At 40.5% G+C, this 19,747-nt stretch overlaps 9 protein-coding genes across 10 annotated transcripts; 2 read left to right on the plus strand and 7 right to left on the minus strand.

Moving 5' to 3' along the window:
• Positions 1-1,617: 1,617 nt before the first annotated feature.
• Positions 1,618-2,084, minus strand: LOC306818241 (histone H2B 1/2-like). The gene has a single exon (XM_079335691.1). The coding sequence runs from the start codon at positions 2,039-2,041 to the stop codon at positions 1,664-1,666; it is 378 nt and encodes a 125-aa protein (XP_079191817.1). The 5' UTR covers positions 2,042-2,084; the 3' UTR covers positions 1,618-1,663.
• A 1,225-nt stretch (positions 2,085-3,309) lies between these two features.
• LOC306818070 (histone H4) lies at positions 3,310-3,704 on the minus strand. Its single transcript, XM_079335440.1, has one exon. It carries the CDS (start codon positions 3,664-3,666, stop codon positions 3,355-3,357), a length of 312 nt encoding a protein of 103 aa, XP_079191566.1. The 5' UTR covers positions 3,667-3,704; the 3' UTR covers positions 3,310-3,354.
• Positions 3,705-4,140: 436 nt separating this feature from the next.
• Positions 4,141-5,050, minus strand: LOC306818074 (histone H2A-like). The gene has a single exon (XM_079335443.1). It carries the CDS (start codon positions 4,970-4,972, stop codon positions 4,586-4,588), a length of 387 nt encoding a protein of 128 aa, XP_079191569.1. The 5' UTR covers positions 4,973-5,050; the 3' UTR covers positions 4,141-4,585.
• A 682-nt stretch (positions 5,051-5,732) lies between these two features.
• Positions 5,733-7,486, minus strand: LOC306817699 (histone H1.10-like). Of its 2 annotated transcripts, none has more exons than XM_079334789.1 (2): positions 6,659-7,486; positions 5,733-6,625 (listed from the first exon to the last, which is right to left on the minus strand). In XM_079334789.1, the coding sequence occupies exons 1-2, from the start codon at positions 7,112-7,114 to the stop codon at positions 6,461-6,463; spliced, it is 621 nt and encodes a 206-aa protein (XP_079190915.1). In that variant the 5' UTR covers positions 7,115-7,486; the 3' UTR covers positions 5,733-6,460. The 2 variants fall into 2 exon arrangements, with proteins under 2 accessions (XP_079190915.1, XP_079190916.1); XM_079334790.1 differs by having other exon boundaries at positions 6,662-7,483.
• Positions 7,487-9,828: 2,342 nt separating this feature from the next.
• On the plus strand, positions 9,829-10,939 carry LOC306818217 (histone H1.5-like). Its single transcript, XM_079335625.1, has one exon. It carries the CDS (start codon positions 10,162-10,164, stop codon positions 10,885-10,887), a length of 726 nt encoding a protein of 241 aa, XP_079191751.1. The 5' UTR covers positions 9,829-10,161; the 3' UTR covers positions 10,888-10,939.
• A 1,229-nt stretch (positions 10,940-12,168) lies between these two features.
• Positions 12,169-12,638, plus strand: LOC306818238 (histone H3.2-like). The gene has a single exon (XM_079335688.1). It carries the CDS (start codon positions 12,170-12,172, stop codon positions 12,578-12,580), a length of 411 nt encoding a protein of 136 aa, XP_079191814.1. The 5' UTR covers position 12,169; the 3' UTR covers positions 12,581-12,638.
• A 665-nt stretch (positions 12,639-13,303) lies between these two features.
• On the minus strand, positions 13,304-13,770 carry LOC306817864 (histone H2B 1/2-like). Its single transcript, XM_079335075.1, has one exon. It carries the CDS (start codon positions 13,725-13,727, stop codon positions 13,350-13,352), a length of 378 nt encoding a protein of 125 aa, XP_079191201.1. The 5' UTR covers positions 13,728-13,770; the 3' UTR covers positions 13,304-13,349.
• A 1,329-nt stretch (positions 13,771-15,099) lies between these two features.
• Positions 15,100-15,538, minus strand: LOC306818204 (histone H2B 1/2-like). The gene has a single exon (XM_079335604.1). The coding sequence runs from the start codon at positions 15,521-15,523 to the stop codon at positions 15,146-15,148; it is 378 nt and encodes a 125-aa protein (XP_079191730.1). The 5' UTR covers positions 15,524-15,538; the 3' UTR covers positions 15,100-15,145.
• Positions 15,539-16,483: 945 nt separating this feature from the next.
• Positions 16,484-16,957, minus strand: LOC306817952 (histone H2B 1/2-like). Its single transcript, XM_079335226.1, has one exon. The coding sequence runs from the start codon at positions 16,910-16,912 to the stop codon at positions 16,535-16,537; it is 378 nt and encodes a 125-aa protein (XP_079191352.1). The 5' UTR covers positions 16,913-16,957; the 3' UTR covers positions 16,484-16,534.
• Between the last annotated feature and the right edge of the window lie 2,790 nt (positions 16,958-19,747).

A 19,747-nucleotide genomic window follows, 5' to 3' on the forward strand; every position in this document is an offset into this window, starting at 1 on the left:
AGATTTAACAATAGATGACAGTAAAACATTTGATTAATATATTAAATTAAATTAATTATAATAAAAACAAAAACGAATGAATGGAGACAAACGGTCTAATTTTGCTTACTAAAGTGTAAACCTGTTAGTGTGTATCCGTGTGTGTTCAGGTTAACATGCAGAGGCTGTGATCCTCTGTGCAGGCGGCCAGGCTCTGGTCCGACCCCCTACCCTCTCGCTCCCTGACTTCTAACTTTGTCCACTGTCCCAAAGACAAAAACAAACCTTTGAAAAACCCACAATTTGTATTACAAATGTTGGTTTTATCAGACAAATAATCGTTTATAATCATATTTATTCCTGTATGTGTTCGTTCGGATGGTTTGACATAGTATGAAAATCTAACATGGCTAAATCTAAATAAAGAAACATTTATCCAAACTATGATGTTTGTTTATTAAGACTCATCTAGTGAAACCATGACACTATCTTGGTTGTTTGGGTTAATTTTGCTGTAGATCAGGGGTGTCCAAAGTGCGGCCCGGGGGCCATTTGTGGCCCTTGAGTGGATTGTTTGTGGCCCTTGACTTCGTTCGAAGAATCAGAAGATTTTGGCCCCAGGCCTCATCAGATGGCATATTTCGTTCTTGTTTTCTTTTTCATGTTAGCGAGGGAGACCTATAAAAGCCTGACTATTCTTTACAAAAAACAGTTTCCCACTGCAATTAGTTATTGTGTATTTACATTATTTTTTGAAGAGGTCAAAATACAAAAAGTTCCCTCCAATATTTAAAAAAAAAAAAAAAAAAAACCTGTGGCCCATGAGCAATTCTAATGCGACAATTTTGGCCCGCAAGAAAAAGGTTTGGACACCACTGCTGTCGATCATCCAACTTGATAAATCCTCCAATTTACTGACATTGACATTTAAGATTTCTAAATGACACCTGTAAAGCAGAATTTAACCCCCTTCTTAAATATCTTATTGATAAAACATCTGGAAAAATTCAGGGAAAGTCGTTGCTTCACTTTTGCTCCTTCAACTTCTTTCATATCCATGTCTCAACAGGGATCTCCTGCGATGTGCAAATGTGAATAAGCAACTGGAAAAGTAACAGCATCATGTGCAGCTTTGGATTCATCACTTATTGCTGTCATTTGTGAAGAATTGAGTTCAACAGTGTCAGATAACTCAATCCCATTGCACAATTCTCACTCTTCAATACACATGAAATTAATAAGTAAGAAAACAAGGCTCTTTGCAGTATGTTTAGATGCCCTCCTGTGGATTTACAGCAAAAAACAAAGCGTGGTTAATGGTGAAATGTAACCGAGAAATACTTCAGGAGAGATCTAATGGTTACTAGTTATCTTATAACAATGAATAATGCATGTCAGAGTGTAGACTGAATTTCCCCTCATGGGATTAATGAAGTATAGATTATTACAATCATTTTGTGTGATTGAATCATGTTCCTCTGATGCTAAGAATAACACTGAAACACCCAGTTAAATTATGTCAGACAGTAGAATAATCTGCACACATTCTGAACTACAGAGCAGTTTACAGTCAGGTGTAATGGAATAATTATTGATTGCTATATGAAGAATAAATATGAGGATCTCTTTGAAGAAGTGGGTGGCTCTTAAAAGAGCCTTTGGGTTAGTGGATCAGTAGAAGAGTCTACTTGGAGCTGGTGTACTTGGTGACAGCCTTGGTACCTTCTGACACAGCATGCTTGGCCAGCTCTCCGGGGAGGAGCAGGCGGACAGCGGTCTGGATCTCTCTGGAGGTGATGGTGGAGCGCTTGTTGTAGTGAGCCAATTTGGAGGCTTCACCAGCGATACGCTCAAAGATGTCATTGACAAAGGAGTTCATGATGCCCATCGCCTTGGAGGAGATCCCGGTGTCGGGGTGGACCTGCTTCATCACCTTGTAGACGTAGATAGCATAGCTCTCCTTCCTGGTCTTTCTCCTCTTCCTGTCTTTCTTTCCAGGTGTCTTTGTCACAGCTTTTTTGCTGCCCTTCTTGGAAACAATCTTCACGGTGGGTTCAGGCATGGTTGATCAGCTATTGTGCTGCTTGTTCAGAGAACTGATCTGCAGTCGAGTGTTGGCTGGCTTTAAACCGAGCGTATGCAAATCTAATGTTCGGTTGCCTTTCTGCCATTGGTTGGATTCCGCTGACTCACGGAGTAACTATGCGGAAGTCTCATGATGTGTGCTGGTCTTTGGAGGTCATTTCTCCTCCTATTCAACAAGAAACAGGCTCAAACTTGTTATTAAAGCTTCAGTTGGAACATATTTAACGACTCCATAAAACACACCTATGTATATCCGGTTGTAACTGTTAGTAACAAGATAAACAAGGTTGAATAATTGTAACAAATCAAAACATATTCTATTTCACTCTCCGTAAAAGTCACTCAGACAGCCTTCAGGCTTTCTTTAGTCCCTGGTTCAATGTCCCTGCTTTATTCAAGTCAGGCCGTAGATAGTTGTATTGGTTACGCTGTTAGTACTTGTGACCCTGTTGTTGTGTTTCAGTTTATATCTGACCTCGTCTGTGTCGCTTTAGTCCGTGTCTGTTGGAAATATTGTCAGTAATTACTCTCTAATGTATGTAAACTGATATTATGGTTTAATAATATCAGCACTTTATCCTGACACAATGCTGCTATATTCAGTGCAGCTTACATTTTACATTTTTAGCGAGTATACAATACTTTGTGACCCATTTATTGTCGAGACAGGTCATGGATTGAATCAGAAACATGGGGGTGAGAGTGGGGAATGACAAGGAGAATCAGGTCGGATTCAAACCTAAATCACCCACTTAGAGGACTACAGCCTCTGCATGTGCGCACAGAGCACCAGGTGAGAGACACGTTCATAAAGTGACATTATCCATTCTCTATGACTTGAATGATAGCAGGAAAAAAAGCTGGTATTGTGTGGCTCTGTTCTGCACCATGGGACTAAATAGTTCACAGGATTTTCTATTGTAATTATGGACTTGTATTTATTCTCAAATTAAAAGTACATCAGAAACAAAGTCCATTCCTTGGCTGTGTGGTTTATTAGTTAGAGCTGTTGTAGAAAATGGTACTAGTTTAAAATAATAATAGTAAGGGGTCTGAAAGACCATCAATCTAAAACACATGATTGCCCACCACACTTAAAAACCTATGAAGTTTAGACTAGGTCTGACAAAGTCAGTTCATTTATCAGTATTGACCAGTAATGAATACCTTACTGAGATTAAATCATATATTATTAGCCTAATACATAAACAGGTCACTCTTTTGAGCTCAGGTGGGTGGCTCTTAAAAGAGCCGTTGGGTTTTTTACAGTTGTTGGTTCAGGTGTCAGATTTAACCTCCGAAGCCGTACAGGGTGCGTCCCTGTCTCTTCAGAGCATAGACCACATCCATGGCGGTGACGGTCTTCCTCTTAGCGTGCTCTGTGTAGGTGACGGCATCACGGATGACGTTCTCCAGGAACACTTTGAGCACACCGCGAGTCTCCTCGTAGATCAGACCGGAGATACGCTTCACTCCGCCACGGCGAGCCAGACGGCGGATAGCTGGCTTGGTGATTCCCTGGATGTTATCACGGAGGACTTTACGGTGACGTTTGGCGCCCCCTTTACCGAGTCCTTTACCTCCCTTTCCGCGTCCACTCATTTTGATAGTTTCAGTGTTGTTTCAAAGACTAACTGATGGTCAACGTCTTCAGAGCGTCTCTATTTGAATCCTGAATGCGGACGTAAGAGGAGTGACATGGCACGCGCTCATCCCGTGAACATTCTCTTCCGCATTAAAGCTAGACAGAAGCAGTACACACGTTTCCTGTAAAATGTGTAGCTTTCAAAATAAGATCAGGGATAGACGTGGATAGATCTGTAAACAGTCAATGAGCCTCAGACACAAAGTGCCGACCTTCTAGAAGTGTGTTATTTGTGCATGTACAGTGGTGTTTGAGGCGGAGGTAGTGGTTGATTAGATAACTTAGATAGTTAACTTGTTTTTAACCAGCCTTATCTGTCAGTCAAATAACAGAGGGAACTGAGTTTACTCATAACATAGGAAGTAAGTTTACATAGTGCTGAAGTAGTACCAGACACAAATTAGTAATTAAATATCAATTAAGCTGCTTTATATAAAGAATTCTGTCAGTTTGAACTGAGGCAGCACCAGTTTAGTAATCATGAAGCTACTATCCATGTTCATATGAAGGTGATAGGCGTATAAAATGTCTCTTAAGAATATCTACACCCAGACACGTCAGAACAACTAGTAAACTAATAACCTAAAACTGGACAGTCAGGTTTAACGTGCATGAATAAAATCACATCTGTGCACCAATTTGTTAAACAGGAGGTAAACTGCCTGTCCTGGAAATAAAATAGTTTTAACCCTCGCACATAAAAATGTTCGTTTATGCATTAACGCTTCATGTCTACTTTCATTTACTTATAGGACAGTACGCCAGTGTTTGTGCATGCTTCAGAGTACAGTAACCTACTAAAGAAATGTCTCTTTTCGTGGTAAATTGGTTGGCTCTTAAAAGAGCCTTTGTGTTGTATAATCGGTTTCTTCAGGTTTACTTTCCCTTCTGTGCCTTCTCGGTCTTCTTGGGCAGCAGGACAGCCTGGATGTTGGGCAGCACGCCTCCCTGAGCGATGGTCACTCCTCCCAGCAGTTTGTTCAGCTCCTCGTCGTTGCGGACAGCCAGCTGCAGATGGCGGGGAATAATTCTGCTTTTCTTATTGTCACGGGCTGCGTTTCCAGCCAGCTCCAGGATCTCAGCAGTCAGGTACTCGAGCACAGCCGCCAGGTAGACGGGAGCTCCAGCGCCGACTCGCCGGGCGTAGTTACCCTTCCTCAGCAGCCTGTGGACACGGCCGACGGGGAACTGGAGCCCGGCACGAGAAGAGCGAGACTTCGCCTTTGCTCTATCCTTTCCTTGAGTCTTACCACGGCCAGACATCTTCAAAGGCTTTCTCAGTCAGGCTAATAACACGAAGAAGAAACCGTACTGCAGTGAATTCCAGATAATGTTAAAGACAACGAGAACTCCACTTTATATAGTCACTAGCTCGTTGTTCATTGGTTAGTTAGAGCTGCAGTTTAACCGGCCAATCAGAGACGTAGAGAACGTTACGTCATGCCGCTGTCAACACCCAAGTCTTCCGGCCTGAAGTATCGCAGACCTTTCAGAATAAGACTCAATAATAACTTTATTTTGACGTTTGAATAAGCTATTCTTTTAGTATTGCCTTCTTTATTTTGTGTTACATTTTCAAATGTGTTTCTGCAATTTAAATGTATGTTTCTCAAAGCCTTTCTGAAAGGAAATGAATTAACTTTGGACAGGACAACAATAAATAAAATACATGTTTATCTATAATACGAGTTATAATAATAAAAGGTAAAGGATAATAGATGTAAGGCTGATATTATATTGATAGTTGTAGCTCTTAAGTTAAGTTAAGTTATTTGTTGTCTGTTGTTCGTTATTTCTTGTCCAAATGTCTTTAGTTAAGTTATTTGTTGTACAGTATTGCTAGTTTTTTTCTTTAGTGCTCTTTTATGCACTGCAGGTTTGCACTGGGGGGGGGGGGGGGGGGGGGGAATGCAATTTCATCTGTGCTGTATGTTTAACATGTGGCATATTTGACAAATAAAGAACCTTGAACCTTGATCTTAGATTCACTTGAACATTTATAACCGCAAAAGTAAGAGGACATTTTGAGCAAGAGATAAGTAATGGGCTAATAAAAAAATGTGCAGATAATTGTTTAAGGAAGAATCATCATTGCAAAGTACATTCACAAGGAATTTGACTTGATGACAATTAACAAGGAATTATAAAAACAGAGCTCATGCTGACAGCTTGAACGAAATAATGTTAGAAAAATTAAGGCTATTACAAATTATATAATACAATATAATAAATAAGTAAGTACAAGTACAATCAGTACAAAATGTGCAAATGCAATGTAGGAGCTTGTAAACATAAATGTACGTTTTTTTTGCCAGTGAGTGTTAATGTAATGCACAGTTTCAGCCTTCACAGTACTGTGATGTTTTCTAAGTATGTGTGTGTGTGTGGGTGGGGGGCTTCTGATAAATAAAATAAATAAAAAAATCTGAATTCAAAATACAAACCATTATTTTTAGCAAAGTTAAGCTAAGAACTCATTGTTCATTGTTTTGTTTGTCCCTTATTTTAGCAGGGAGGACCCGTTGAGACCAGGGTCTCTATACAAATAGTCACTTTGCTTAACAAACTACTTATTTAGACAGTTTGATGTTGAAATATCCATATTAAAAATAATGTTTTGACCTTAAAAAACGACATATGTAATGAGAGATAGTTACACAGAGCCAACAAGTACAAAGGAGAGAGCTCTTCGGATAGTTTGGGTGGCTCTTAAAAGAGCCTTTGGTTTATGGAGTAACAAGCTCACAGGCTTTACTTCTTAGCAGTCTTCTTGGCTGCTGGTTTCTTAGCTGCAGTCTTCTTCACGGCTTTAGGCTTGGCTGCTTTGCTCGCTGGTTTCTTGGTGGACTTGGCTGCTGCTTTCTTTGGAGCTGCTGCTTTCTTTGGAGCTGCTGCTTTCTTGGGGGCTGCTGCTGCCTTCTTGGGGGCTGCTGCCTTCTTGGGGGCTGCTGCCTTCTTCGGGGCTGCTGCCTTCTTCGGGCTCTTGGTTGCCTTCTTTACAGACACTTTCTTCGCTGCCTTCTTGGGGCTCTTTACAGATGTGGGCTTCTTCGCGACGGCGGGTTTCTTTACTGCCGGCTTCTTGGCTTTCACCTCCTCCTTCTTCGCCACCTTGAAGGACCCGGAGACGCCCGCTCCTTTAACCTGCACGAGCCGATTCTTCTCCAGCAGGCCCTTCACGGTGCGCTTGATCAGGCCGACGTTATCGCAGCCCTCAGCGAGGAGAGCTTTCTTCAAGGCCTGGTATGAGGTCCCTTTGCGGTCCTTGGCATTGGCGACGATCTTCAGAACCATGTCGGTGGTGGAAGGTCCGGTTCTCTTGGTTGGCTTCGCAGCCTTCTTCTTCGCCGGTTTGACGGGGGCAACAGGTGCTGCGGGAGCCTCTGCGGGAGCTACTTCTGCCATCGTGCTTTGTTTGTTTGTAGTAAAGTCACTAAGTGAGAGAATGTCGAAAATCCGACAAAGACAGGAACTTAAACACAACGTGAGAACCGTAGAGACTCAACTCGCCCACTGGTCACCAGTGTAGCAGGAAATGTGTGCGAGTTGTGTTTTCTCTCCACCGAAAAGGGTGTAAAATACGCATTTATTGGCCGTATTTAAGAATATAAATGAGCCCATCCCATAGCGGAGACTTCTCTCTTCACATTTGAGTCACATAAAGCTTTAGAGAGGTTTGTACTTTCATTTGGTAGCCCTGAAACCTCCCAAAAACCGCTCCGTACGGGGGGTTCCGCCAGGTTATTTCACACATAAATGCAAAATAAAACATCACAATCCCACTAAAAACAGTTTAACAGCTTCTAAAGATGTTCGTTAAGAGGTGTGAAGTAAAAACAGTCGTCTCTTGTGGGTCATTTTGGATTTAATGAAGGTTTGTTTGGCACCTGCAAGCACACTCGGCAGGATGGGACGCATGATAGACAGAAGCTTTTTTGAAGCCTTTGATTGATTCTGTTTCCACAGCTCACTCACGTTACACAATCCCCTTACCTTTTTCTTTAAAAGTGATGAAATCGCCTCAGAAATACACACTGTATTGGCCCTTTTATAGTTACTATGCGTGGGCCTACTTATATGAATGAATGGTCCGGCTGCCCAGCCCATGCATGAAGGATACATGAATCAGTGTCAAGGCAGAGTGTGCATTGACCCTAATAAATAAATGAAAAGATAAATTGCTAATTCACATTTGTAGCCTGACAAAAAAAATGGGGCACAAGTCAAACAAAAAGCTCCACCCGACAGAAGATAATAAAGAAACCCACCAAATCACACTACCAGATGCTGTAAACACTGGAACACAATAAGTATATCCTGGTCTGTATACCAAGTATTAAAACCAAATAAATATACAAATCAAATATACAATAAATATGCTTTTAATGATAGCTTGCACAAAGACACCTGGACCCATATTCACAAACTTTCTGAGACTCCTCTCAGAGAGCCCCTAAATTAGGGGATGAGAATCCGAGAAAGGATGTTTAATCTTGCAGTGATCAGAACCAACTCTGAGCAAGGAAGAGAGAACAATTTTATCATATAGGAGGCAATGTTGGTCCTGTTTAGACATTGTGTAATTATGAACACTACGACATTAGCATTTGTTTGAGAATTTGTAAAATGCACTAATCAGTGATTGGATGCCCTGGACGTAACCATGTGTAGAGAAACTTCTCACACTGTACTGAATAAAGTCTGAATAAAGAACTAATTCTATTTGTCTGTTCAGCCAAACTAGAGATTTAATCATATACTTCAAAGAATATTTCTCAATTTTCTCCACAGATTGAGAAACTCTTACATCTATAGGCTACCCTATAAGAACCCAAAAGCTAACAATGACTGTAAAAAGAAAGATTTCTCATGCATCAAAGCGATCTAACATCTTTAATAAAGGTATGTGAAAATTAAATATAGGCCTACACAGGTTTCAAATAAGACAAGGAGAATTGATCTTAATGCAAAGGGTTAAAGCACATAATGAAGTTAATGAGGACAATGTAGTTTGACATTTTTAATACAATGCATGAAACAGGATGTGCTGCAGAGAAACTTAGTCATTTTTTGTCCCACCTCTCTTCAATATTGTGACATGATTAGGGACAGATTGAGTTAATTAATGCCACATTTATTTAGCCTAAAACATTATGATAACTGGTAGGTTTAATAACCAAACTGTATATGAAGTAGGTTATATATTTATGATACTCAAGACTGATATAGCTGGCCACTCTATAAGAACCGAGTTAGCCTGTGCTTGAAGCAAATAATGCCTATCCTTTTTTTTTTTTAAATATAGAGTTCTGACCACATTTAGCCGATATGTAATCCTCTTTGTTATAAGGATTGTTTCCCCTGATTTAATATAAACAACTAAGGACTAAAAACAAAAACTCTTTTTTAACCCTCAGCAGCTCGCTGTACTTTAACATCAGCAAACACAATCAATATATAAACCATTTATGGTTTGAACTCTGCTACAGCTCTCAACTGCATGAACAACATAACACACAATAAGACATTTTATGATTGTGTCACTTGAAAATGTTGTAATTATGAGATTTCCAATTGACAATTAATCACAAATACCCGACTTAATAAAGATTTCACAGTAGGCTATGCAGTGGGGTGGAGCCATAAAAAAGACAAAAAGGCAATAATAGTAAATCAATTGATCTATATAATGGTCCACATGATGATCTTTTTACATCTTTAGTTGTAATGTAATTCAGGTTTCCATGACCTTTAAAAGCAGAAGAAATGTTCAAATATGTTGAAATAGAAAGTACTTCTCTCAAAACATATCTGCAGAGGTTCTGACCCACATAGAGCAGCACTAAGCCTACAGCCTAGTGTTTGTAAAAGTTGAAAAACGACGCAAATAAAAGAAGTTGGATGTGTAATCTCTTCAGTAACCCAAACATACTATACATGTCTCCTTAATGTGTGTGGATCGTTTATAAAAACATCAAATCATTGATAGACACTTACAGCCATGTTTCACTATTGTGGAGAGCTGAGTGTGTTTGCATGTGTGGATCTAAAGTCTGTTTTAAACAAAAGTACCTTTAAAAAATTACTTTTTTCACGCTGAATCTTTAAACCATCATGTTTTCTTAACATCTGGCTTATTTCATTTGTAGTTGGGTTTATTTCTGAGCATTTATGAGAGAAATTTGGAGGAAAAGTTGTTACACAAAAGTCCACACAGCCCTAGTTTGGTGAGGTTTAAAGTCTTACAAATGACAATGCGACCACATTCAAAGCTTTACTCGACTTATATCTTAAAATGGACATGTTTCCTGCTACTTTAGTTCATTTTGACATCTTTGTTGCGGTTATTTTTGTGTATTTTAAAGCTTTTTCGGTGGAGAGAAAACACAAAGTGACACACACTTTGTGTCGCGCTGCTGAGCGTTGGGTGGAGTTGAGTCTCTGCGGTTCTCATGGTGTGTTTAAGTACAACTCGGGATTTCAGAGTCATTCAGTCGAACCATTCAAGGAGAAAGGAAATTAAGAAACTAAAACAGATAACACTCATCAAGATGGCAGAAGCCGTAGAAGCCGCACCCGCCGCACCCGCTGCTGCCAAGCCGGTGAAGAGGAAGGCAAAGCCGGCCAAGAAGCCCGGACTTGGATACGGAGAGCTGATTGTTGCACAGGTGACTGCTTGCAAAAGCCGCAAAGGTGTGTCGATCGTCAACATAAAGAAGTATTTGGAAACTCAAGGCTGCGACAACTACAGTCAGCTCAAACGCACCCTGAAGAAGCTTGAAGATAATGGCACTCTTGAGCATGTCACGGGAGTCGGCGCGTCCGGGTCTGTCAAACTGGCCAAGAAAGCCGCGAAGCCAGCAGCGAAGAAGACCGTCAAAAGAGTAACCAAGTCCTCCCCGAAGAAGAAGGCTGGCGTCAAGAAATCACCGAGTAAGGCCAAGGCAGCTGCCCCAAAGAAGAAGACGACAGGTGTTAAGCAGAAGGCAACCACCCCCAAGAAAACAGCAGCAAAGAGGGTCGCCAAGCCCAAGTCTGTCAATAAGGCTGCAGCCAAGAAACCAGCAGCCAAGAAACCAGCAGCCAAGAAACCAGCAGCCAAGAAACCTGCAGCCAAGAAACCTGCAACCAAGAAACCTGCAACCAAGAAACCTGCAACCAAGAAAGCAAAGAAGTAAACCAACGTTTACGTCCATCAAACCAAAGGCTCTTTTAAGAGCCACCCACCTTTCACCTGAGAGCTCCTTCTTCACACCGTCTCTACTTTTACATTTACAACAGCAGCTAGTTGCATGGCATACATATCATTTTACTTTATTGATCCCAAACTGGGAAATAGATAAAATATATTTTATTAATCCCGAGGGAAATTCAAGGCATCACATACAGTATTCACTTTCAGTATATAATAAACCTGAAACAAGATTTACAAGCCCCCTAATATGACTAAGAGTAAACATGATAAATTAAACCTGTGCAATTATAATTAGGCTCATACATAATAAAGAAATGTACTTAACTTGAGCAGGAACAGAAAATATATGTGTGATTTATGTAAATAGTGGTGTTGCTGCAGCAGGTTATCAGAGCAATAAAACATTATAAATGCAATGTAAAAAAAAAAAAGACTAAAAATGCCATCATTCAGGATTTAATATTAGTTATACTTGTAAATTATAACGAATTCTATCAGCCATGTCTAACTGAAGGTAATCAGACTTTTAGAAGTAGGTTTGATGTTTCTTCACAACCTGCACAGATGATAAAACTCCTGATCTGGCTGATGCAGGTTTTACTGCAAACACAGAGAGCAAACAGTAAGAGAAAGATTACCAGAGGATTAATGGAGCCTGAAGAAGTGTGCTTAAATGGACTACATCTTTTTAGGTTACATTAAAAACCTGCAAATCTGAGAAAAAAATGGGTGACAGAAGTCGCCTTCAAACTGCAGGATAAAGAGAAATGTCTGCACACTGTTCAAGCTCCCAAATGAGCGACTTTACTTCAAACAGGGCGACGGCTCGATCCAAGAGGAGAATCTTTCAGATTGGAAAGTTGCCCTGTTTAAAATAAAGTTGGGAGTCATTGATGTAAACTTTGGCTTCTTTAGTATATTACTGTTTACACAACATGTTGGTGTTTGCCATGACAGAGCTGTGTATAATCCATAAAAGTAACCGCCAGATGCATCACAGTGACAGAAAGTTTGGGTGGAGTCAATATTTCATCAGCCGGAAGTTATAATCAATGAAACTTTAGTTCAATAGTATTAAACATTTGAATTTCCTCAGCCGTTTGCCCTGAGGCGCGCGCGAGAGAGGGAAATAAATAGAGGCTGGCTGTATCACGTGCACGCTCTCGTCCAATCAGAGAATTCCGCGCTCACGCTCTGGCTATATAGTCGAGGCAGCGCGGGGTGAAAGTCATACCTTCTTCCCCTGACTTAAGGAAAGTAGAAACATGGCAAGAACCAAGCAGACCGCCCGTAAATCCACCGGAGGAAAAGCTCCCCGGAAGCAGCTGGCCACCAAAGCCGCTCGTAAGAGCGCCCCAGCCACCGGCGGAGTGAAGAAGCCCCATCGTTACAGGCCCGGCACCGTGGCTCTGAGGGAGATCCGTCGTTACCAGAAATCCACCGAGCTGCTCATCCGTAAGCTGCCCTTCCAGCGCCTGGTGAGGGAGATCGCTCAGGACTTCAAGACCGACCTGCGCTTCCAGAGCTCCGCCGTCATGGCGCTGCAGGAGTCCAGCGAGGCTTACCTGGTGGGCCTGTTCGAGGACACCAACCTGTGCGCCATCCACGCCAAGAGGGTCACCATCATGCCCAAAGACATCCAGCTGGCCCGCCGTATCCGTGGAGAGCGAGCTTAAACCCCCGACACCCACTAGGAAAACCACAACGGCTCTTTTAAGAGCCACCACATCAAACTGAGGGCTCAAATCCATACAGACATGTTCAATCTCATCTATACTTAATGTGCTCCATGATCTATTCAACATATCCATTTTCACTGGAACAAACACAGTGCATACACTGACAGAACAGTAACATAATATACTACATCTTCTCATCAGCAAAAGAATGCTTTTTAATTTGACACATGTAAACAATGGCTCAGGTTGCTTTTTGTTGTGACGTTTTTGCAAAGCAGGTAATCTATTCAGGTTCAACAATATGAAAATAGTTTGCTTCAACCTCTCGACTACTACTACAGATTTTGATCATATCAGAGCCATATGCAACTGCCTTTATGATAAATGATAAATATGCCAGAAAAGGGTTTTTATTAAAATATAGAATAGTTACCAGGATCTGAATCATTCTAGATAGTCGGAAAATGTGACAAATTAACAGCCTTTTTTTATAAGTCATGTTTAACTGAACGTAACATTGCTTTAAATAGTTAAAGAAATTATATCCTGTGTAGTATGTTAACAAGAACAGTTATGCATTGTACTTTCAGCTTGTGTGCATTACATTTAATTTACAATTAAGAGGCTCTATATAAATTCAAGTATCTGGGAAGTCAGTGTATTGTGTATATAGAAGTATGCATGTTATAGTTGCGTGAGGATTAACTCTCAGACAAGATGGGTGGCTCTTAAAAGAGCCTTTGGGTTGGTGGGTCAGTAGAAGAGTCTACTTGGAGCTGGTGTACTTGGTGACAGCCTTGGTACCTTCTGACACAGCATGCTTGGCCAGCTCTCCGGGGAGGAGCAGGCGGACAGCGGTCTGGATCTCTCTGGAGGTGATGGTGGAGCGCTTGTTGTAGTGAGCCAATTTGGAGGCTTCACCAGCGATACGCTCGAAGATGTCATTGACGAAGGAGTTCATGATGCCCATCGCCTTGGAAGAGATCCCGGTGTCGGGGTGGACCTGCTTCAGCACCTTGTAGACGTAGATAGCATAGCTCTCCTTCCTGGTCTTTCTCCTCTTCTTGCCACCCTTTGCGGGGTTCTTAGTCTGGGCTTTCTTTGAGCCTTTCTTGGGAGCTCCTTTTCCTCCTGTTTCTGGCATGTTTGCTGAATTTCTTCGAGAGAAAACTGCGTGCTGAGAGAGCAGCGCGAGCTGGCTTTAAACACACCTTATGTAAATCAGACTGCGCTGTCCCCACTCTGTGATTGGCTGATCCGGGAGAGCGCCATTCATCGTTCGAATGCGGAAGTAAAACAAAAACGTTTATTGTGGTTTCTCCAATTTTTTAGAAAGAGGATTTGGTGTAGTGTTCCTTCATTTAGAGACATTGTCACCATTTATTTTTTATATGTTTAGGTGTTTGGTGACCAAAACTGTAATAAGCTAAGAGAATGAGAAACAGTGAATGAGCCTATAGATGCAACAGATAGACAATAAAGATGTAAATGTAGCCTGGGCTGAAAAATGAAAGGACATGAATCAGAGTATTTGAAGTTCATGTTCAAGGCTGAACAGCATTTTATAATATTATTTGGATGAATAAGTAATACTGTGACTAAACATGGCATTACAATTGTAATAATCATGACTCAGTATACTGAGGCTTTTAATTTTAAAAATTTAACAGAGGATGAGACAGGAGGAGAGGAGAGAGAACGAGCAGGAGAAGGAACCAGTGAGATGAATGTGGAGTCAGGTCCAGAAAGCCCATTATCAGCCCAGGACCCAGTTACATACAAAGACCAGAGTCTCTCTATATCACTCAATCGCCATATCCTATACCAAACACTTAATATACAGTTAGAGATCACCTTAGTTGTTTATTGTGAGCGGGCAACACCACACACACAAATACTTCAGTTATAGTTTTATATATTTTCTGATTGCAGCAACACACTCATACAAAGACTCACTAAACAGTTTTGCCTAAAATAAATGTTTTTCAAACGTTGACCTCGATATTTCAAAAATCCTGACCAGGGCCGCTTGTTTATTTGGGTTTTTGACTCTCTCTCTCGGTTTCCTCTTCAAGCTGTAACTCTGCAGTGTATAAATAAGTGTTTATGTCAAAAACATTTGATATTATGCATATTTTTACAAAAAATCTTGAGAGCCATTTGGGAGCCGAAAGAGCTGGCTCTTTTTGGTGAGCCAAGCCAAAAGAGTGGGGTTGCTAAAAGGAGCCGGAATTCCCATCACTACTAAAGATAACTACCTCCTGTTTACTTTAATGGTTAGCACGGGGGTTTTTTTGTTTTCTGTTGTATACATTAGTCTTGATTTATCGGCTTATATTTTTAGTTAATTGTTAGCATTTATACTGTATGCAGAGAGTACAGGTTACTGACAATACAGTTTGTGTTTTACATACCTGGAAAATAGAAAATGTGATTAATGTAACATGTTGTGCCTGGATAGTCATATTAAACCGTTTAAGTGATGCACTAAAGGATTAGCTCTCAGAGACAAGATGGGTGGCTCTTAAAAGAGCCTTTGGGTTGGTGGGTCAGTAGAAGAGTCTACTTGGAGCTGGTGTACTTGGTGACAGCCTTGGTACCTTCTGACACAGCATGCTTGGCCAGCTCTCCGGGGAGGAGCAGGCGGACAGCGGTCTGGATCTCTCTGGAGGTGATGGTGGAGCGCTTGTTGTAGTGAGCCAGTTTGGAGGCTTCACCAGCGATACGCTCGAAGATGTCACTGACGAAGGAGTTCATGATGCCCATCGCCTTGGAGGAGATCCCGGTGTCGGGGTGAACCTGCTTCAGCACCTTGTAGACGTAGATAGCATAGCTCTCCTTCCTGGTCTTTCTCCTCTTCTTGCCACCTTTGCCGGTGTTTTTCGCCTGGGCTTTCTTTGAGCCCTTCTTAGGCGCTCCTTTTCCTCCTGTTTCTGGCATGTTCGCTGGACTTTTCTGAGAGAAAACTGCGTGCTGAGCGAGCAGCGCGAGCTGCCTTTAAACACACCTCATGTAAAGCAGACTGTGCTGTCCCCACTCTGTGATTGGCTGAACCGGGAGAGCGTCATTCAGCATTAGAATGCGGAAGTACATTGAGGCGGTTAGTCTATTTACAAGAAGGAAACGTTACAGGAAACAACTGAAACTAAACCCAGCAGTTGGATTAATCATAATGCAGACGGTTTTTTTTATTGTTAGTGCCTTGCTTGTTAATGTCTTAGTTTTCATTATTACAAAATGTCAGACTTTATTGTTTGGGTGGGCTTTTTCCATTTCACTTTGTTTTCACAAACAAGCAGATAACAGGCCGGACTGACCTAAATATAACTCACAGACGGTATTCATAGGACTCTCTGAAACCAAGGAATAATACACTTTAGATTAGTCTCCAAAAATGTTGAAAAATCAGCCGAGATATGTGTAAACTATCAATTTGCTTTTCAGATTATTCATGATGTTTTCATGTAAAATCAAACAGCCTCCTCTTACACACAAGGTGTCTTTACCTTTTTTCCATCGGGACAAGTATTAAAAATTTCAGTTTGTTTGTATTGTCATTTGTATCAGATGCATGGCTTTAAAGTCAACTCTCAACACAGTGGTAATTATTGTATATATTTAATATTATCATAAGCACCAAGTATTAAGGTCCAGATCGTTTATCAGGTCTTTTTCCCCGTTTCATGACAGCAGAACTGGAAGTATTCAGGCTAAATTGAACAGCACAATCAGGAGTGTGTTCTATAGTTTAACTGCATAACAAGGATTCAAGTGTACAGAACTGTAACTGAAGTTATAAATTTACTATATAAATTCATGTAATATCTGGGAAGTGTGCATCACATTGTGTATATAAAAGTATGTAGGTTAGATTTTTGTGAGGATTAGCTCTCATAGACAAGATGGGTGGCTCTTAAAAGAGCCTTTGGGTCGGTGGGTCAGTAGAAGAGTCTACTTGGAGCTGGTGTACTTGGTGACAGCCTTGGTACCTTCTGACACAGCATGCTTGGCCAGCTCTCCGGGGAGGAGCAGGCGGACAGCGGTCTGGATCTCTCTGGAGGTGATGGTGGAGCGCTTGTTGTAGTGAGCCAATCGAGAGGCTTCACCAGCGATACGCTCAAAGATGTCGCTGACGAAGGAGTTCATGATGCCCATCGCCTTGGAGGAGATCCCGGTGTCGGGGTGGACCTGCTTCAGCACCTTGTAGACGTAGATAGCATAGCTCTCCTTCCTGGTCTTTCTCCTCTTCTTGCCACCCTTTGCGGGGTTCTTAGTCTGGGCTTTCTTAGAGCCTTTCTTGGGAGCTCCTTTTCCTCCTGTTTCTGGCATGTTTGCTGAATTTCTTTGAGAGAAAACTGCGTGCTGAGAGAGCAGCGCGAGCTGGCTTTAAACACACCTTATGTAAATCAGACTGCGCTGTCCCCACTCTGTGATTGGCTGATCCGGGAGAGCGCCATTCATCGTTCGAATGCGGAAGTTTAAAAAAAACGTTTATTGTGGTTTCTCCAATTGAAAAAGAAACGTGTTTTAGAGACGTGTATCGCTGTTTTCTGCGATTGCTTTTTATTATTATTATTATTATTATTATTTTATCGTCCTTTTCCTCAGAGTAACCTCGTCAATAGGCCACCACGTACATATTGCACAAGTAGAGTCAGAACGAATTAAACTCTTCTTCTAAACGTTTGGGTTCAACTGGCTGTTTCAAAGACAGTTACATATTCTGAAACACATTTCTCATATTTGAGATGTGTCGAATTGAATCAGTAATCTCTAGACACACATCTGTCTTATATTGATTTCACTTAATTACTATGTTGTTTGTTTCTCTAAATGGAGTAAGTTAACATGTAGGATGGTCAATGTCATGCAGGTCACATGGAATTCAAATGTTGTCACCTGCAGTTTTGTATTTATTGATCAATACAAACTATATTTTATTTCAAATCATAGTGAACACTGGCTCCTGTCATCCCAGCCTTCCTTCTTCTGTTCACAATAAAAAACGTGAAAAAGTCTTAATTGCAAAACAGGAAGAAAAAAAAACGATCACATGATTTAAAAATAATTTATTATTTATTATTTCTGGGGCAAACGCTAAAACAACTTGATGTACCAGGGCAACTAAAACGCTCCAATTGCTCCATCTAGTGGACTAAAAATATACATGTTTATTTTTATTTTAAAAGTAGAATGACAACCTTTGTGACAATTTGCTGACAGTTTTAAAATACAATAAAAAAACGTTGTCATCTTACAGAACACAAATATTAAACACCACCAGTTTGAGTTTGTTTCAGTTTATTTCATAACTCTTCTGCATATATTATTAACAGTTTAACAAACAGGATTCATTTCCTTAAAAACACAATGTAACATTAACGGGATGAGGTTTAACATGTGTTACACTTAAACCACTTATACACAGAGAACGTCAGAAAAAATAAAGTTGGCTTTTTCAGACCAATTTGGCAGCGTTGTTTTGGGGAACGGTGTCAGTAAAGGTACTTGATGGACGGAGGCAGCTTCACACTCACAGGCAGCAAAGTGTACGGACTCCACACAGAGGGAAACTACCTACTGCTGGTAGAACACAACATCCCTGTTGGATATAAATGAAGGGTTGTATTCAATTAAAATCATGCATTAAGAGGAAAGATACACTTTGCAGGTTTGCCTACAAACAGTCGCTTTCAAGATATGTGTTCAGGAAATGCGGATATGATTAAAGGAAAATAAAATCTGTGGAACTAGCAGCTCCAGTTTGTACCTTCAAAGGAATCAGAACATTTGAGGGTTTGTCGAACACTTCATTTAACTTAAGCAGCTTCTGACTGTTTTTTATCCAGCACCCTGTACTCAAGTTGATATTTTTTTGTAAACACTGATTCAGCAGGTTTATATAAAAGTGTCCCTGTAATGTTTAAAATGTGGACTGCAGTACCCATTTTAAACACTAGTTGTCACAGTTACATACTGCTCCTTTAAAGATAAAGAAACACAAACTGTGAAACAAGTGAATTTACTTGACACAAATCTAATCTGAAGTGTAAAATTGACGATTCCTTGAAAGGTGCAAACTAAGTCATGTTCCTCTGATGCAGTTGATTTGAGTTATTGATGCATGTTAAACCTGAATGTGTGTGTGTGTGTGTGTGTGTGTGTGTGTGTGTGTGTGTGTGTGAGGATGTTTGTAGGACTTCAGGATAAGGCTGGACATCTCCGATCTACACAGTAAAGGGAAAGCAGCTTCAAGGAAACACAGATCACATTTCACAACTGCAGGAAACAGGATAGAAACAAAAAGAGAGGAAATACTGTAAATTCTCAAAGAGGCCTGGGGCTTTTTTTTAATCTTTCATTGAACATGAACGTGATCATATTTTAGTTTGAATTGTTATTTTTTTTTATCAGTTTCAGCCTCTTTCTTTCTGTTGCTCTGTTGTTACATATTAGTCGTTGTACTCCTCATGATGTCTAACCGTTTATTCATGAATCAAATGGATCTGAAATCGTGTTTTCTCACTCGTCTGTGAACGGCCACGAACATGAGTAGAACAGATCTGCCTGTGGCTTTATGCACTGCCATCCTAACATCAGCTTAAAGGCACACATCTAGTGCAGGATTCAAAGGTTGGATGATGATGCATTCTCGTCAAAAAAAGACATGACGGACAAAAAAAGCACCTTCAACTCTTCTTAAACACGACATGACGTTCTTTCAGTAGATACAGTTTTTTTTTTCATTCAAAACCTCTGAACATCTGGAAATCCTGATTTCAATATTTTTAATTCTGCATTCAAACCTAAATGAACTTCATGTCCCAACCTTCCATCTACAGGAAATGCCTTACATTATTTCAAAATTAAAGCACACAGGAAGCAAAGTACTGTCAGCTTAAACCAGTTGTAAAATTATAGCTCATAATTAGCGCTGTCATTTTATTTTTAAATTGCAGTCAGCTGCTATATTTTAATAGTTAATCACCTTCAAGTGCATTTTAAATTGCATTTTTTAAATTCAAATATTTTGCATGTAAAACAAAAGAAATTGGGAGGCTTCTATTTTTAATTCATGTTCTATCTTAAACTCAGAGTACTTGATGTTTAAATTCAACCCAGCTTTTATTTTGAAATAAAGTTAGGCCCTTCCTGGTAGATGAT

Source organism: Symphodus melops (assembly GCF_947650265.1).
Source record: "Symphodus melops genome assembly, chromosome: 22".
NCBI lineage: Eukaryota > Metazoa > Chordata > Actinopteri > Labriformes > Labridae > Symphodus > Symphodus melops.

Excerpts from the sequence above, each read along its gene's own strand:
- LOC306817864 (XM_079335075.1), bottom strand. The coding sequence starts at position 13,727 with ATGCCAGAAACAGGAGGAAAAGGAGCTCCCAAGAAAGGCTCAAAGAAA.
- LOC306817699 (XM_079334789.1), bottom strand. The coding sequence starts at position 7,114 with ATGGCAGAAGTAGCTCCCGCAGAGGCTCCCGCAGCACCTGTTGCCCCC. Across the intron at positions 6,626-6,658 it reads CAGCAGCCCCGAAGAAGGCA|GCAGCAGCAGCCCCCAAGAA; the intron begins GCAGCCCCCAAG and ends GCCCCCAAGAAG.
- LOC306818074 (XM_079335443.1), bottom strand. The coding sequence starts at position 4,972 with ATGTCTGGCCGTGGTAAGACTCAAGGAAAGGATAGAGCAAAGGCGAAG.
- LOC306818217 (XM_079335625.1), top strand. The coding sequence starts at position 10,162 with ATGGTGTGTTTAAGTACAACTCGGGATTTCAGAGTCATTCAGTCGAAC.
- LOC306817952 (XM_079335226.1), bottom strand. The coding sequence starts at position 16,912 with ATGCCAGAAACAGGAGGAAAAGGAGCTCCCAAGAAAGGCTCTAAGAAA.
- LOC306818070 (XM_079335440.1), bottom strand. The coding sequence starts at position 3,666 with ATGAGTGGACGCGGAAAGGGAGGTAAAGGACTCGGTAAAGGGGGCGCC.
- LOC306818204 (XM_079335604.1), bottom strand. The coding sequence starts at position 15,523 with ATGCCAGAAACAGGAGGAAAAGGAGCGCCTAAGAAGGGCTCAAAGAAA.
- LOC306818238 (XM_079335688.1), top strand. The coding sequence starts at position 12,170 with ATGGCAAGAACCAAGCAGACCGCCCGTAAATCCACCGGAGGAAAAGCT.
- LOC306818241 (XM_079335691.1), bottom strand. The coding sequence starts at position 2,041 with ATGCCTGAACCCACCGTGAAGATTGTTTCCAAGAAGGGCAGCAAAAAA.